This window comes from Triturus cristatus, chromosome 3_2 (genome assembly GCF_964204655.1).
Source record: "Triturus cristatus chromosome 3_2, aTriCri1.1, whole genome shotgun sequence".
In the NCBI taxonomy this organism is placed as follows: domain Eukaryota; kingdom Metazoa; phylum Chordata; class Amphibia; order Caudata; family Salamandridae; genus Triturus; species Triturus cristatus.
This window is the reverse complement of record NC_140584.1, coordinates 1,003,349,481-1,003,363,075: the sequence shown is the minus strand read 5'-3', so window position 1 is coordinate 1,003,363,075 and position 13,595 is coordinate 1,003,349,481. Positions and strand designations below refer to the sequence as shown.

At 46.2% G+C, this 13,595-nt stretch overlaps 1 protein-coding gene across 2 annotated transcripts in view; it reads right to left on the bottom strand.

Moving 5' to 3' along the window:
• Positions 1-13,595, bottom strand: part of LOC146858992 (schlafen family member 13-like) — a 259,943-nt gene that overhangs the window by 89,670 nt on the left and 156,678 nt on the right. For both annotated transcript variants that reach the window (XM_085649638.1, XM_085649637.1), the window contains exon 4: positions 950-1,685. In XM_085649638.1, coding sequence (XP_085505764.1) covers positions 950-1,685 — 736 coding nt within the window. The remainder of the gene's footprint in view (positions 1-949; positions 1,686-13,595) is intronic.

Genomic DNA, 13,595 nt, shown 5'->3' with positions numbered 1-13,595 from the left:
ATAAGTATTGTTTTAATGTTGAGCTGAGGATGTGTTGGTACAAAGGAAGGGGAGGTGTGGTGTGGGTGGCGAATTGGTGATGAGGAGGTTTCATAATAATAAGGAAAATATAAATCATGTTCAATCAAATGTCGATGTGGACCGAAGGGTTTGAGAGTAAAGACTAAAGACTCCTAAGCAGGTATGGACAAAGTGCTCACAATTCTATGATGAAGTTGAACTGGAAAAGGGAATAATTTAGAACAAGTCTTCTTGAGCAAAATGGAGGTGGAGTTGGGTGTTAGCTGTACATGCTGATTACTCTTCGACCAAACATTAAAAGATCCACCAGGAAGAGGAGAGCATATGATTGCGTGCAAGATCATGTTAACATAACAAACCAAAATGTAGCAGATAGAAATAAATTCATTAATCTGCTGTATTTGTTGACATTGTATTTTTTTGTTTTATATGTTTTAAAGGCGATATGTGTTATTGTTAATGCTAATTTAAATCTGTTTACAGTTGTACGTCACAATAACAAAGTCAAAAATATTGACCTCCAATAATATTGATTCCACAATATTCACGATCACTATATCATTACGGTAAGTATAGCTAGGAAATTGTAGATTTAATATTCTTTACTCACAATCTACTAACCATGACAACATAGCAATAGTCGATAAAGAGGTGTGAATATTATTGCAGTTCGGTACAGGTCGGTATTTCGACTACGATATTGTCAGCCGGGTCCATCATGTTTCCTCTCTAATCTCCCTAATGCAATATTGTAAAGCTCAAAGACTCAGAATTCTTCTCAGTTGGCACCTCAGCTATGAATATGTACTACGCAATAGTGTTTCCTCTTGTAATAAAGTGTCTTCACTCTGCATACTGCTTGACATCACAATAATACATATACCATATCTAAATTCTGCACCTGGATATCAGATAATGAAATTCTTACTTTATGTATTTTCGAAGAGGCTGGTTTTCACAGACATATAGGATTTGTTCTGATCCGCAGTTATAAACATTCTTTATTCTCTCGATTATCTTCATGGCCATCACTGTCTTTCCAGTTCCTGGCAATCCATGGATAAACAGATTCCTAGACTTTCGGACATTCCTGGAAAGGATTTCATACTGCTCGCTGGTGAGTAAATTGAAAAGTTCGCAGCCAAGCTGGTCACTTAGAAGGGATCTGAAATTAAGCAAGACTATAACAAGGGCCTTCTGCAGATCATTTACAGTTTGAGTTATCCTATAGGAGTCAGGATACTCCACTTTCAAAGTGTCACCCAAATCTACATCTATACCTTCAACATTTAGAAAGTTGCTCACTCCAGAAAGATTAAAAAGTTTTGGAATTACACAGACCTTTCCAGTGTAACCCCCAACATTTACTATCTTTTGTTTAAGTCTATAAGCCACGGATCTTGAATATTCCTTCATAATATTAAATACATTATGATCATAATAGATGGTGTAGAGGGTTGGATAAGCATCGAAAGCTATCAAGAGAGCATCACACACAACATGCTTGTTCTCCGGTATTCCAATATCGACAGCCCAGCTTCTGGAAAACATGAGGACTCCTCGAGACCCGAGAATTGCTTCCAATAATTTACTTATTGTGGGATGCTCATTTGAAATCTCTTCATAAAGGTTGGCTGGACGTTTAATTATTCCATTTGTGTCACCTACAGAGGAAAGGAATAAGCAACTATTAGGACATATGATGTGTCCGGCCCAACGACTGAGCAAGCAACATTATAGAAGTAAATTGTTTTCCACTCTCAATTACAACAGCAGTTGGAGAAGAAATATTAAACAAAAAATATACAACATGAAGCTAAAACTGAAGACAAAGTGTTCTTCTACAGACTTTAAAGCAATATTAAGATTCTGTTCACCATGGCTGTACAAAATTTGGACCATGAAAAATGATTACCTCTGCAAAGTAGTCACAGGTCACCAAAAGAAGCAATTAGAGACTTATAACGCAAAATACAACACAAACCTGTCTCATGGTACTTCGAACTGGTTAAATAACAAAAGTCATTCAGTTCGGTTAATGTATATTGATAAAACCCTTTGTGACCAAATGTGGTGTTCTCTAGCTAAGTCATGTGAGCACTGCACTCAGACTACTCTCCCAGGTCCAGCAGACTCGGGTGCAACTTTTGAACACTGAGACTTGTATTACCAGGCTGCCTGCCGGCGGGCAGCGGTGGTCAAGAGATTGTGGCTACTGACTTACCATAACAGGCTTCTTCAGCTTTTATGGCCCTTTAACAGGAAGTCATACAACTGGTTCTTAGAGTTCTTCTCCTCTGCCTGATGCTTGGGAGCGACTTTTCCATCAGCCAGGCTACACAGGCATAGTCAGCACTCTTTGCTAGTCCAAGTAGCAGCAGGTGCAGTCTCTCTTGCCAGGTCCAGGGAACAGCATGGCAGCTATTTTTCAGTCCTCTCTCCAGTCCAGATGTGATCTGAGGTCTGGGTGCCATATTTATGCTCAAAGTGCCCTCGTGGGAAACAGCGGGTACAAGCCAATGGGCTATCAGGTCTCTTCCTGCCTGATGACAACTTCATGCAATGTGTGGCCACTAGTTAACCAAGACTGAACTATTCTGCCCACTCCCAAGATGGTGTGTGGAGCTTGGTTATCCCACACTCTCATAGTTGTACCCATGAATAGGGAAATATAAGTTAAGACCCCATTGGGATTTGGGTTGCAGGGAATTTCATAGATGTAGCCCCTACTCAATGTGTGGTCTGCCATTAACCAGCCTCATTAGATTCTCTTTTGGTCCAGTCTACTAGGTATCAGAGGTGTGTAACATAGTAATAGTTGAGGAAATTGTGTGCCCACAGCCCCGCCTGTTAGACCCCGGTGGAGCACTGACATTGCCTTATTCTACCTTTTTTGATTGGCAGATATAGACCATATAGTGAAGCTGCATCTCATCTGTGAACTCGTTCTTCATTAACAGTGGCATTGTTTGAAATAAATATAGAATTCTAAGTAATAGCGACAACTTGAAGATAGGTACAAAATCCCACCAGTAGTGTGTGTTGTTTTTCCACCCACTCAATTCTGTTAGTACAATCCTCTTAAAGTTTTTGTAAGTTTGCTATCATGGATACCGCTAAGTTCTTTCCAATGTCTATCCTCAAATATTTAATTGTGTTTACCCCATCCTAATGGGATTTGTTCTTTTAAAGCCAGAATGATACGTTTAGGCCCTCAAGACTTGCTCCAGTTAATTGTAAACCCTGACACCATGTTGTATCCTGTGAGTTATGTCAAAAGTGGGGGCAAGAAGTTGATGAGATCTGTTAAGAATATAAAAATACCACCGGCAAATGAAGTAAGTTTCCATTCATCTTGCTCTTGACACATGCCTTAGATGAGCACATTAGCCCCAAAATTTTATGCCAGAGGTTCTAGGGTGAGAGCAATTAAAAGCATCGAGAGGAGACATCTTCATCTGGTCCACCTGCTAATGTGCAGCCAACGCAAGAGCCTACCATTAACTTGAATCTTCGCTTCTGGGGTGCACTACCCTGCCACGATCCATCCAGGACACTTTCTTCCAGGCTAATTTCATGAAGGGCATCATCCATGAAGTCCCAATCTACCTATGGAGATCAGGACCACATTCCTTCCTCCCTGGTACATCTATGTTTAGTTTTTTCTCTAGTCTGCGTTCCCAAATTAGAGTCTGGCTGATTCACCACTTCCATTGAATATCTTCTGTAATATAGTTACTATTGTTTCTGTCAGTATTTTTGCATCAAGAGTTTGTAAAGAGATCAGCCTAGAAGAGGCTTAGTAGTTGGAGGGTTACCTGGTTTAAGAATCAACAATAATATAGACTGTCATCAAGGGCATCACCTTTTTCTCAGCAATAATCGTGCGATAGAGATACACCAGAAGAAGGAGCAAATGAGTACTGAACCTCTTGTAGAACAGAGCTGAGTTGTCATATAGACCCTGTGCTTTGGAGTGGTTTAAATTTGTTATTGCTGATAAGATTTCTTCTTTTACAAAAGGAATTTTGAGATATTTACAGTCTTCTGTGGAGATCTCAGTGAGATGAGCACTCTCAAGGTGCTCTCTTCATTGGGCCACGCAGAAGGTTCCTTCTTGTATAAATTGATGTAGAAGTCATGAAAACAATTCACTTTCTCAGATTTGGATCTGCACCTGTAGCTGCTAGTGTAAGGGAAATCTGGTGAGCAGCACGGGGGTAAATAGTAGGAAGGCGCGTGGGGCAAGGCGAGGGGGCTGAATTAATTAAAAAAAATAAAACTTACCTGCCGGTCTTCTGCTCGCTGTGCTGCTCCCCGGGCTTCCCCTCTGGCATAGGCTGAAGCTCCCAGCTTCCCCTGCAGCCAATCCAGATGCTGCTCTCACCATGAGAGCAGCGTAGGGATTGGGTGGAGCACACTGATTTAGCGCTCCATCGGGAACAGGGAGCCTGTACCTGCTGATCTCTCCACCCAGCAGCACAGCCAGTGTGAATGACAGTTTGGCTGGCCAAACCGTCATGAGCACTGACACCAGGGCCCACCACTCCTTCTCCCCTGCTGCAGTGCTGTGGCCCCACCCTCCACGAGTCGACTACAGGACAAACAATATTTGATCTGCATTAAGATAATTTTTTTCTTCGTTTGCCTCTGCAGGCAGGAGGGGTCGACACTCCTCGGTCATAGCAGAGACACCACTCTGATCTGCACATAACATCACCTTTGCCTCTTACTTCTTCTATATGGCATTTGAGCCCATCTAGTCTACAGTTTGCAAGGCACAGAATCAGTTGTTAAGTTTTCCCGATAAACAACTAACCTTATCCTTTTCAAGTACCTGAATTTGACTATTCATATATATCCTCTTCTTCCATAGTTTTTGAGACTGGCTTGTAGTGATCTTTGGTAAGATCCAACTGGCGGCTGGCTGAACTCGGATTCATACCCAGACCCCATGCCAGGACTGGACATAAACGCACATCATTGCATTCTGATTCCACACCCTGAAGATGCTGAGGATGATATTCAAAAGCCTCCAAAGCAACACTAGAAAAACGTTCACTCACTCCCTACTCAACAGCAATTATGAGTATGGGAACATCTTCTATGCCAGGATCACCAAACAACTCACTAGAAGTCTACAAACCATCCAGACCTTGTCAGCCAGATTCATCCTCTACCGCCTCACATCACACCACACCTCAGTGAAACTCTACTGGCTCCCGGTACACAAATGTGCTCAACTCTAACTCCTCACACACACATTTGAGGCACTACACAACTCAGGCCCTACCTGCCTGAACCGTTGCATCTCCTTACACCAACCATACTGACACCTCTGCTCCGCAGAAGTCCTACTCCCCCACATCCCTTGCATACACAGAACTAGATCAGGAGGACGGGCGATCTCTTACATCACTCCTAAATAGTGGAACAGCCTCCCACTCCATGTCTTCCTTTCTTCTTGAATTTTGCAAGCTGAAAACCTGGCTTTTCAATTAAGCAACCTACCATGGGTAGGGCTAGGCACACACACCAGCTCAGCGGCAGGATACCCTCATGGGTGATAGTGCATTTTACAAATATACATAACATAATCTCTCTTTGGAAATAACAAGGAGCGATGCGCAGAATCTGCTTCCATTTGGTTCTCTTCAGTTAGAGCAAGGCAGCTGGCAGCCCTCCCACACCTGCTCTTGCAGTGCAGAAAACTCTAGGCGGGAACAGGCTTCCAAGAAGGACTTGTTTACTCAAACCTTTCTTTCCCATTCAAAATAATATGAAATGGGTGCCCCCACTATCAGATTCCTTTCTTAGTTAGGAAGGTCAGCTTGAAATCCTTCTTCTTCTGTAACACGATGGTAGAGAGGTCTTAAAATATTTGCAGTTTTATCTTCATTGTATGAAATTTTACAACCTTTTCCTCGCATGCCCATCAGACTTTATATTTTTGTGCTAAAAAAAAGTGGGGGCATAACAAGATGTCCTGAGGACCCTCGGAACCTGGTCCTCCTCCCAGGGCCGCCCTATGGACTCGGTCTATGCATATGGAATCATCGCAGGACCTTTGTACTATGGCATCAAATAGACCCTCAGTGTAGGGGGGCGTGGCCTAGCCATGCAGCAAGATGCCGCTCACTTAGAGCATTCAATTATCTGCGGTGCCCTGTGGCGATCCACAGCGCCAGCAACTGAAACCTCAGGAATTACCACTGGCACTGAGAATCAGAGCAGAAAAAAACTCGCGTACCTGGTTTGTGGTGCCCGCTGACGCACTGGGCCTCCCGCGGGGTGTACGTGTCGATGGGCCTTGACACGCGGAGTCGTGGCCCTCTGATCCCCTGTGTAAGAGGGTCGCCTGGTGCGGGGCCCATGATCAAGACAGCCTGTGAGGTGAAGTGCTCGCAGGGAAGGCCGGGGTATGGGCGTGATGCAGAGACTGGCTGAGCGTGAAGAAGATTGTGGCCTGAGGCAGGCAAGGTGAGAGAGGCCCTCCCCCTCTCCCCGCAGTGTGACTTGAGTCTGACGTACCGGCTCCAGCACTGGTCTGCGTGGTTGTGTAGGCCTGGGGATGCGGCGGCGACAATGTGCTATGCTGACCCCGAACGTCATTGAATGAAGCGGAGGGGGGCCAAAGCCTGCACCGCTGTGTGGTGCATGGCGACCATGGCAGGGGGCCAGCCCGCGCGGGTGGAGTCAGGGGCGGCTGCCTCGAGACTTAGACCAACAAGTACAACCAAAGGCACCCGGGCGGCGCCAGCTGGCCTGGGATAAAAATCGTGGAACTGCCGAGGCCTAGTGCTGCTTCACCTGCAACCACCTGCTGGGACCTGGACAGAGACTTTGTTACCCTACGGCAGAGAGACACATACCACTAGTGTGACTACACTTCACTCTTATACAGGCGAGGTGTCCAGACGATTGTGCACAATACCTTTACCCCTTGCTAGCTGCCCACAGAAGCAAAGCGTCTAATCCACCAAATACTGCAGCCCAGTGCAGAAGATACACTGGCACAGAGGTGTGAAAACAAGACAGAAATCGCACAATGCTCACAACGAAGGGGTCACTTCGCCGCAGCCTTTTCTCTCTCTGAAACTAGTGGGAAGGAAATAAAATTAACAAGCATTGGCATAGACAATTGGTCTCGCTTTGGGGACCTTATAAGTGTTTAGCCATGCAACAGTTGCATAACTAAATACTTATAAGGTCCCAAAAGCGAGACCTATTGGCTATGCCAATGCTTGTTTCTGTTTATTACTGCTCTGTAGTAATGGTGGCACACGGGTGCCACCATTACTACAGAGAAGTAAGAAACAGGAAAAAAAAGCGAAGAGAACATCAAAGTGGCCGTGAAAGTGATCGCGATCAAAGATCAAAGCGGCCATGCGGCCGCGAAAGTGATCGCGATCAAACATGCACTGTAGCTTTAGGCTACAGTGGTAGCACTTTTTTGAGCCCTCACAAAAAGTCTCGCCAGACCAGCGCATGCGCTGGGTCAGGCGAGACCTAAAAATGGGAAAAGGAGATGCCAAGCAGACCAAACTTAACTTCGACAACAAAAGGCAGACCAGACACACGGAGGCAGAGACACAACAGGACATCGCCACAGCACCAAGAGAGGAAGCTGGCTAGACAGACATGGACCTTCACACCATACTACTGGACTTGCAGTCTAGCCTTAAGACCATTGATGGGAAACTAGCTGCCTAGTCTCCAGCGCCTGGATCAAGAAAAAAGACATGCACGAACCTCGCATAGACATGCTGAAAAACAGAGAGGATGATGTTCATGAATTCCAGGTAGATACCAAGGAGCAGATGCTTCAAATAGAAAAGGTCCTCGCGATCATAAGATGCAAGAATGAGGACCTTGAGGCACGCTCTCACGGTAATAAGCTGTGCATCGCGGGGTGCCGGAAACAACCACCATGTCGACAATGGAAAAATATGTGGAAACCCTACTAAAAGACTTGTTCGGCACAGATCTATCTGCAGTGTTCATAGTGGAGAGAGCCCACTGTTCCTTGGGACCCAAACCCCCTGTGGGGGCCACACCCAGGTCTATCATAGCATGAATATTAAATTACAGAGACGGGGCATGATCCTGCGGCTAGCACAGGAACGAGGCAGCATCCAACACCGAGTAAATACACTAGCCTTCTACCCTGACTTCACCCCTGGTGTGCAGGCGGCTCGAAGAGAATTTCTCCCGGTGAAGCGTTTGCTGCAGAAGGCAGAAGTTCCTTACACACCTCTCTACCCGAAGAAACTGCTTGTAACTAATGAAGGGAAGCAACACTTCTTTGTGGATGTGAAGTCGGTGCTGAAATTTGCTAAACATCTCACACACCTGAAAATACAGGCTCATCACCATCCAGAGGGAGAGAAAGTGACACTCTGAGTGACAATGAGTAACCTGGGAGAGCAGAACCTCCACTGCCATACATGCTTCAGGCCCTGGATTAGACGGAATAGAGTAACTACTACAGTTTAATATTGACCCTGTTGTACTCCCCAACAAGACATCATGAAATGTCAGTTCCTCATTTCAACATTATTGCAGAACTATGGTCATAGTGGGAATCCACATGGCACCTAACTGATTGGCCACCTTACTGTTCTCGGTAAAGGCGTTCGCCTGTGATGACTTGTCCCCAGGAGTGAAATCCCGCCTTCTTATTCACCAATATGTTAGTAGGTTGGGGGGAGGGCATGGGACCACAACCTGATTGGGGGGTTAAGTGGGGGGGATGACGGGAACAGTTTTTAAAGTTTAGATGGTGGGTTGCCAAGAGTCGATAAATGTGTACTACAACAGGGTACAACCTAGCTCCTACGCGAGTCCAGCACAGTCCTCAGGTATATTTGCAATGAGTTAGGTGACGGGTAGGATTAAAAAAGCCATAACACAGACTTCGAAACAAAACAGTGAGCATAGATACACTACGACGCCAATATTGTCCTCACCTGGAACATTTGTGGGTTACATGACCGAAGAAAGACACGTCTAATGCAGTCCTATTTACTTAGACATAACATTTACTTGTGCTTCCTGCAGGAGACTCACCTCAGAACTGCATCACTAACTAAGCTACACTTGAGGTGATGAAAACACACATATGCAGCAACATAACTCGAGCTACTCAAGGAGAGTAGCGATACTCAACCGGAGGGAACTGGGGTGATCACCACAAATACCCAAACAGACCCAGAAGGCAGATACATATTAGTAGATGGACATATCAGGGGGCAGAATATTAAAATGGTGGCAGTGTATGGCCCGAAGACAGATCACCTGGAATTCTACTATAAGGTGTGGGTGGACGTGTTAAAAACAGGGGGCATAACGGTAATTTGGGGAGGGCGACTACAACGTAGTTCTAGACGATACAAAAGATTGCATGGGTGCGGCCCACTGTCTACATCCTAAGGCCATGGCCCAGATAAAGTCCATTATTGGAGATGACTATTTGGTGGACTTTTGAAAACGGGTACACCCGAATACACTTGCAGGCACGTGTCTCTCTATGCAAAACAAAGTATGGTCCAGATTGGACTTCTGGCTACTGACAAAAGACGCTGCTTCCTTGTCAATCGATATCAAACACATGCCGCACTCCCTGTGAGACCATGCCCCAGTATTACTAAAAATACTACTCCCACACACAGCCCGAAGAGCTTTCACGTGGCGACTCCCTCCAGACGCACTGCTGGATACAGTGTTTCGTGACGTATTTTGAGTTGAATAAACAGTCTGTACAATTCCTGGCAATAGTATGGGAAGCTTTTAAAGTAGTGATAAGGGGAGTCTGCATAGCGAAGGAGGTGTGAGTCCTTAAATCCATAAGATATATACTAAGTACCATTGTAGCAGAAATTAGACACTGAGTGTGAGAAGTTGGCCTGATGTATGATGTCACTAGTTCTAGTGTACACCTTATATCAGTCCAAATACCCTTATGGTGATTGGTTGTAAAGTCAACCTTATAGACCAGCTATCCTAGTGGTAGCATGGACAAGAGCAGTCTTAGGCTAAACTCTGAATGGCATGTGAAGCCAGCTGTGATACCATATATAATCCCTTGAATACCAAATGAAAGGACACCACAACAGATATATATATAAAATAAAGTGTATTTATTCTAAGCAAACCCTCAGCACTCTATGAGATTAGAGGTAAGTACAACACAGTCTTATTTAAGCATACATTAAGTCACACAGGTAAGTAATACAGTTAGGCCCTAGGGGCCACGCAAACCATATACTAAGTAAGTGGTATAAGAACCACTGTCACGGAAATAGGATAGGCCTAGGCCTAGGGAATCGCTGGGGCTACACTACACTAGCGTTAGTTAGGAAGTGGGAGGCCCACGGGATTCGTGTGCAGAGTGGAAACACTCACGCGTAAAAGTCAATAGCAATAGTACAGTTTAGAAAACGGTAGATTTAGGACACTTCCGGAGTAGCTAGGAAGTTGAGACTTGAAAACTAGACACTAGGATAGTCACTATCCTGATGAGCACCGGAGTACCCAAGTTACCTAGCCCACAGGCTGCGGGTGCATAGGGGTGAAGATGCGTCGTTTTCGTCGTCGACTCCTATGGATGCCTGAAGAAAGATGCTGACAGGCAGTCAGGGAAGAGTGTCCGGTGGATCCCAAGGCTGGGATCAAGAAGAGAAGAAACCTGCAAGCAGAAGGGACAGAGTCAAGGTCACTAGCCAGTGACCACGTGGAACCAGGAAGGAACCAGGCGATGTCGTGAAGATTGCAGGTGAAGGTGAAGCTTGTTGCTGCAGCCAGGAGGACCAGGAAGCGTCGAGGACGACCAGGACCAGGAGGCGAGCTGTCCCACGAAGGCTCTTGCTGTCGGCGGCGTCGAAGTTGGACTAGGACTCACCAAGCCTTGGCAAGCGGAACCCACGAAGAACGAAGGACTTGCTTCTGGTGCAGACCAGGAAGGTCTGGGGTGCTTCTTCTTTGCAGAGAAGCGGGAGCCAGTCTGGAGGAGCCAAACCAGCGCAGAAGATTTCAGGGTGCGTCGTCACAGAGGCCACTAGCCAGTGGGCAAGCAACCGGACAGACGCGGCAAGCAGGAAAATGCTGAAGGGCCCCACGCAGGACTCGTGGAGTGTGGGGGGCTGATCTTCGGTGCAGATGGTGCTTGGGGTTGGGGCTTCTCAATCCCCGGTGCACAACTTCGAGGGTGCCTCAGAAGCTGCGCTGGAAGATACTAGCCACTTTTCCCAGGTAGCCGGTCCCACGTCGCTCGTCGCCTCCACGGATCTCAGCTCGGCTGCAGATGTGGATGAGGGTCGGAGAAGTCTGGAAGTCAAGGCTCTGGTCGGGCTCTGCAGTCGGTTCCTCGTAGAACGGTCGCAAAGCAAAGGGTAGTCTCTTGATGGTGCCTGTTTGCACAGGGTAGCCACTCCTTGGCTACAAGGGAGATTCTTCAGTCTTCTTCTTTCGTCGAATGTCGAAGGTCCAGAGTTTCTGTTCAGTTTTGCAGGTTCAGGATAATCTAAAGTCTTGAGGCCCAACTCCCACTCTTATACTAATCTGGGGGGCTGGGATACCTGCTAGGTCACGCCTTATGGGTGGGACCTGGGAGGGGGTGGTTACACCCACTTCCCTTTGTCCAGTTTCGCGCCAGAGCTGGGGCTGGTGTGCCCCAGCGCCGGTTTGAACTGGACTATGCAAGGAACACCTTGTGTGCCCCAGGCATGTCTCATTCCTTTCAGCCCACCCTGCCCCAATACACTAAAGGCTGTCTGGGGAGGTGCTAGCACCTCCCCAAGCAGGAAACCTATTGTCCAGGCCTCCCTGGCTGGGATCACTCCCAGCAGCAGGAGGTCAGACTTGTGTCTGTGGCAGCAGCATCCATTTTGTGATGCTGAGGCTTTGGTTAGAGATAAATAGCAAAGTAGGATTTTAACATGTCTCTCCCTCTAGAAGGGAGGAATAATATCCTCATCACCAGAAATGGTATGGGGGTATTATTCCAAAGTGTTAGACACCTTACACGACATGTTTTGATAAAGCCAAACCATAGTTACCATAACCGTTTAAGATTATAAGGCCCTTTAAGAGTATATGGTAGGCTATATCATAGAACAGCTATAAGGACATGGTTCCGAAAGCTGCAGACAGGCTCAGCTCATGCTAGAGCACCATCTCACATGTTACCAAGCACTCTGCCTCCAGGATTGTTAAGGCCTGCCATAGGAGTGACTGATAGGTACACATGTGTCTATATATAAGGGTAGATATAGGCATACTATATCTAAGCAAGGGGTGATTACACGACCTTGCCCCAGCTGAGTGATCAGCCAGTTGTGTCTGATTAGAAGGCCAGACCAGGGGTGGCATAATACATGCTGCAGCCCCTGGGAGGCCTAGGGTACACCTATGCCCTGGGTACCTAGGGTACACTGTACAGGGTCCAATAAGGTGATCCTTACCAATTGGTTATGTACCTAGGGTACATGGAGTCCATTTTAAAGAGAGAGCAGACAGCCTGAGACCCTGAATGGCAGGATCTCAGGCCAACTAAGTCGAAAAACCAGCTAGACACTAGGCAAAAAGTTGGGGGTAACCATAGTCAGATATCCACCTTCCTACACTGAGAATGCATATTACCATGCAGATGACCCTGATTTGCTAGTCAAAATTAGGGAAAAGATTACGTCCCACAATGAAGAGGCTGAGAGAGATGCGCGATTCCTGGGAAAATAAACGCTGGCCGGCAGGTATGGAGAGGGAGACAGACCCCGGAAAAAAACAGCTGCTATACTGAAAAAAAAAAACACCCTTCAGCTTACATAGCGGAACTCCTAGATAAAGATTCTAAACTGACACACGACCCAACCTCTATATCATAGGTCATCACACAGTTCTATGAGGAACTATACACATCCCACTACCCACAAGATACAAATGTATTGAAGGACTACTGGGATATAATAGAGCTAATTTGGCTGGACGATGCGCGTAGGGAATACCTGGCTGTTCCATTTACGGTGAAAGATATTGTGCAAATAATCCAGAGTATGCCAGGAGATAAAGCCCCAGGATCAGATGGCCTTACAACCTTATTTTACAAAACATAGGCTCCATTACTAGCACCACATCTGCTTAACGTATACGAAGTGGCTCTAGTTACAGGCACTCTGCCTCCATCAATGCGAGAGGCACTAATCATCACAACCCCTAAACCGGGTAAACTGATGAATAACTGCGACTCATACCGTTTGCTCTCATTAATTAATGTAGACAATAAAATATATACTAAAATGCTGGCCTCCTGCATGCAGCCACTCCGGATAGCCACTCCACCATAAAAAAGTCTCCAACTTCCTGCCTAAAACGACCTTGGCACAAACTCCAACAATGTGACCTTGCAGCGAGTTTGGGGAGACCTAACCTGGAGGATATAGATGATAATGAGAAATCATATTTGTCCTTCCAGAACTGGATTACCAAGGGACTGGACGCCATTATACCAGCGAAGTGGACCAAAGGGCGTAGCACCCCTTCCAATCCCTGGTACAATGAGAACCTCAAAACAATGAGGA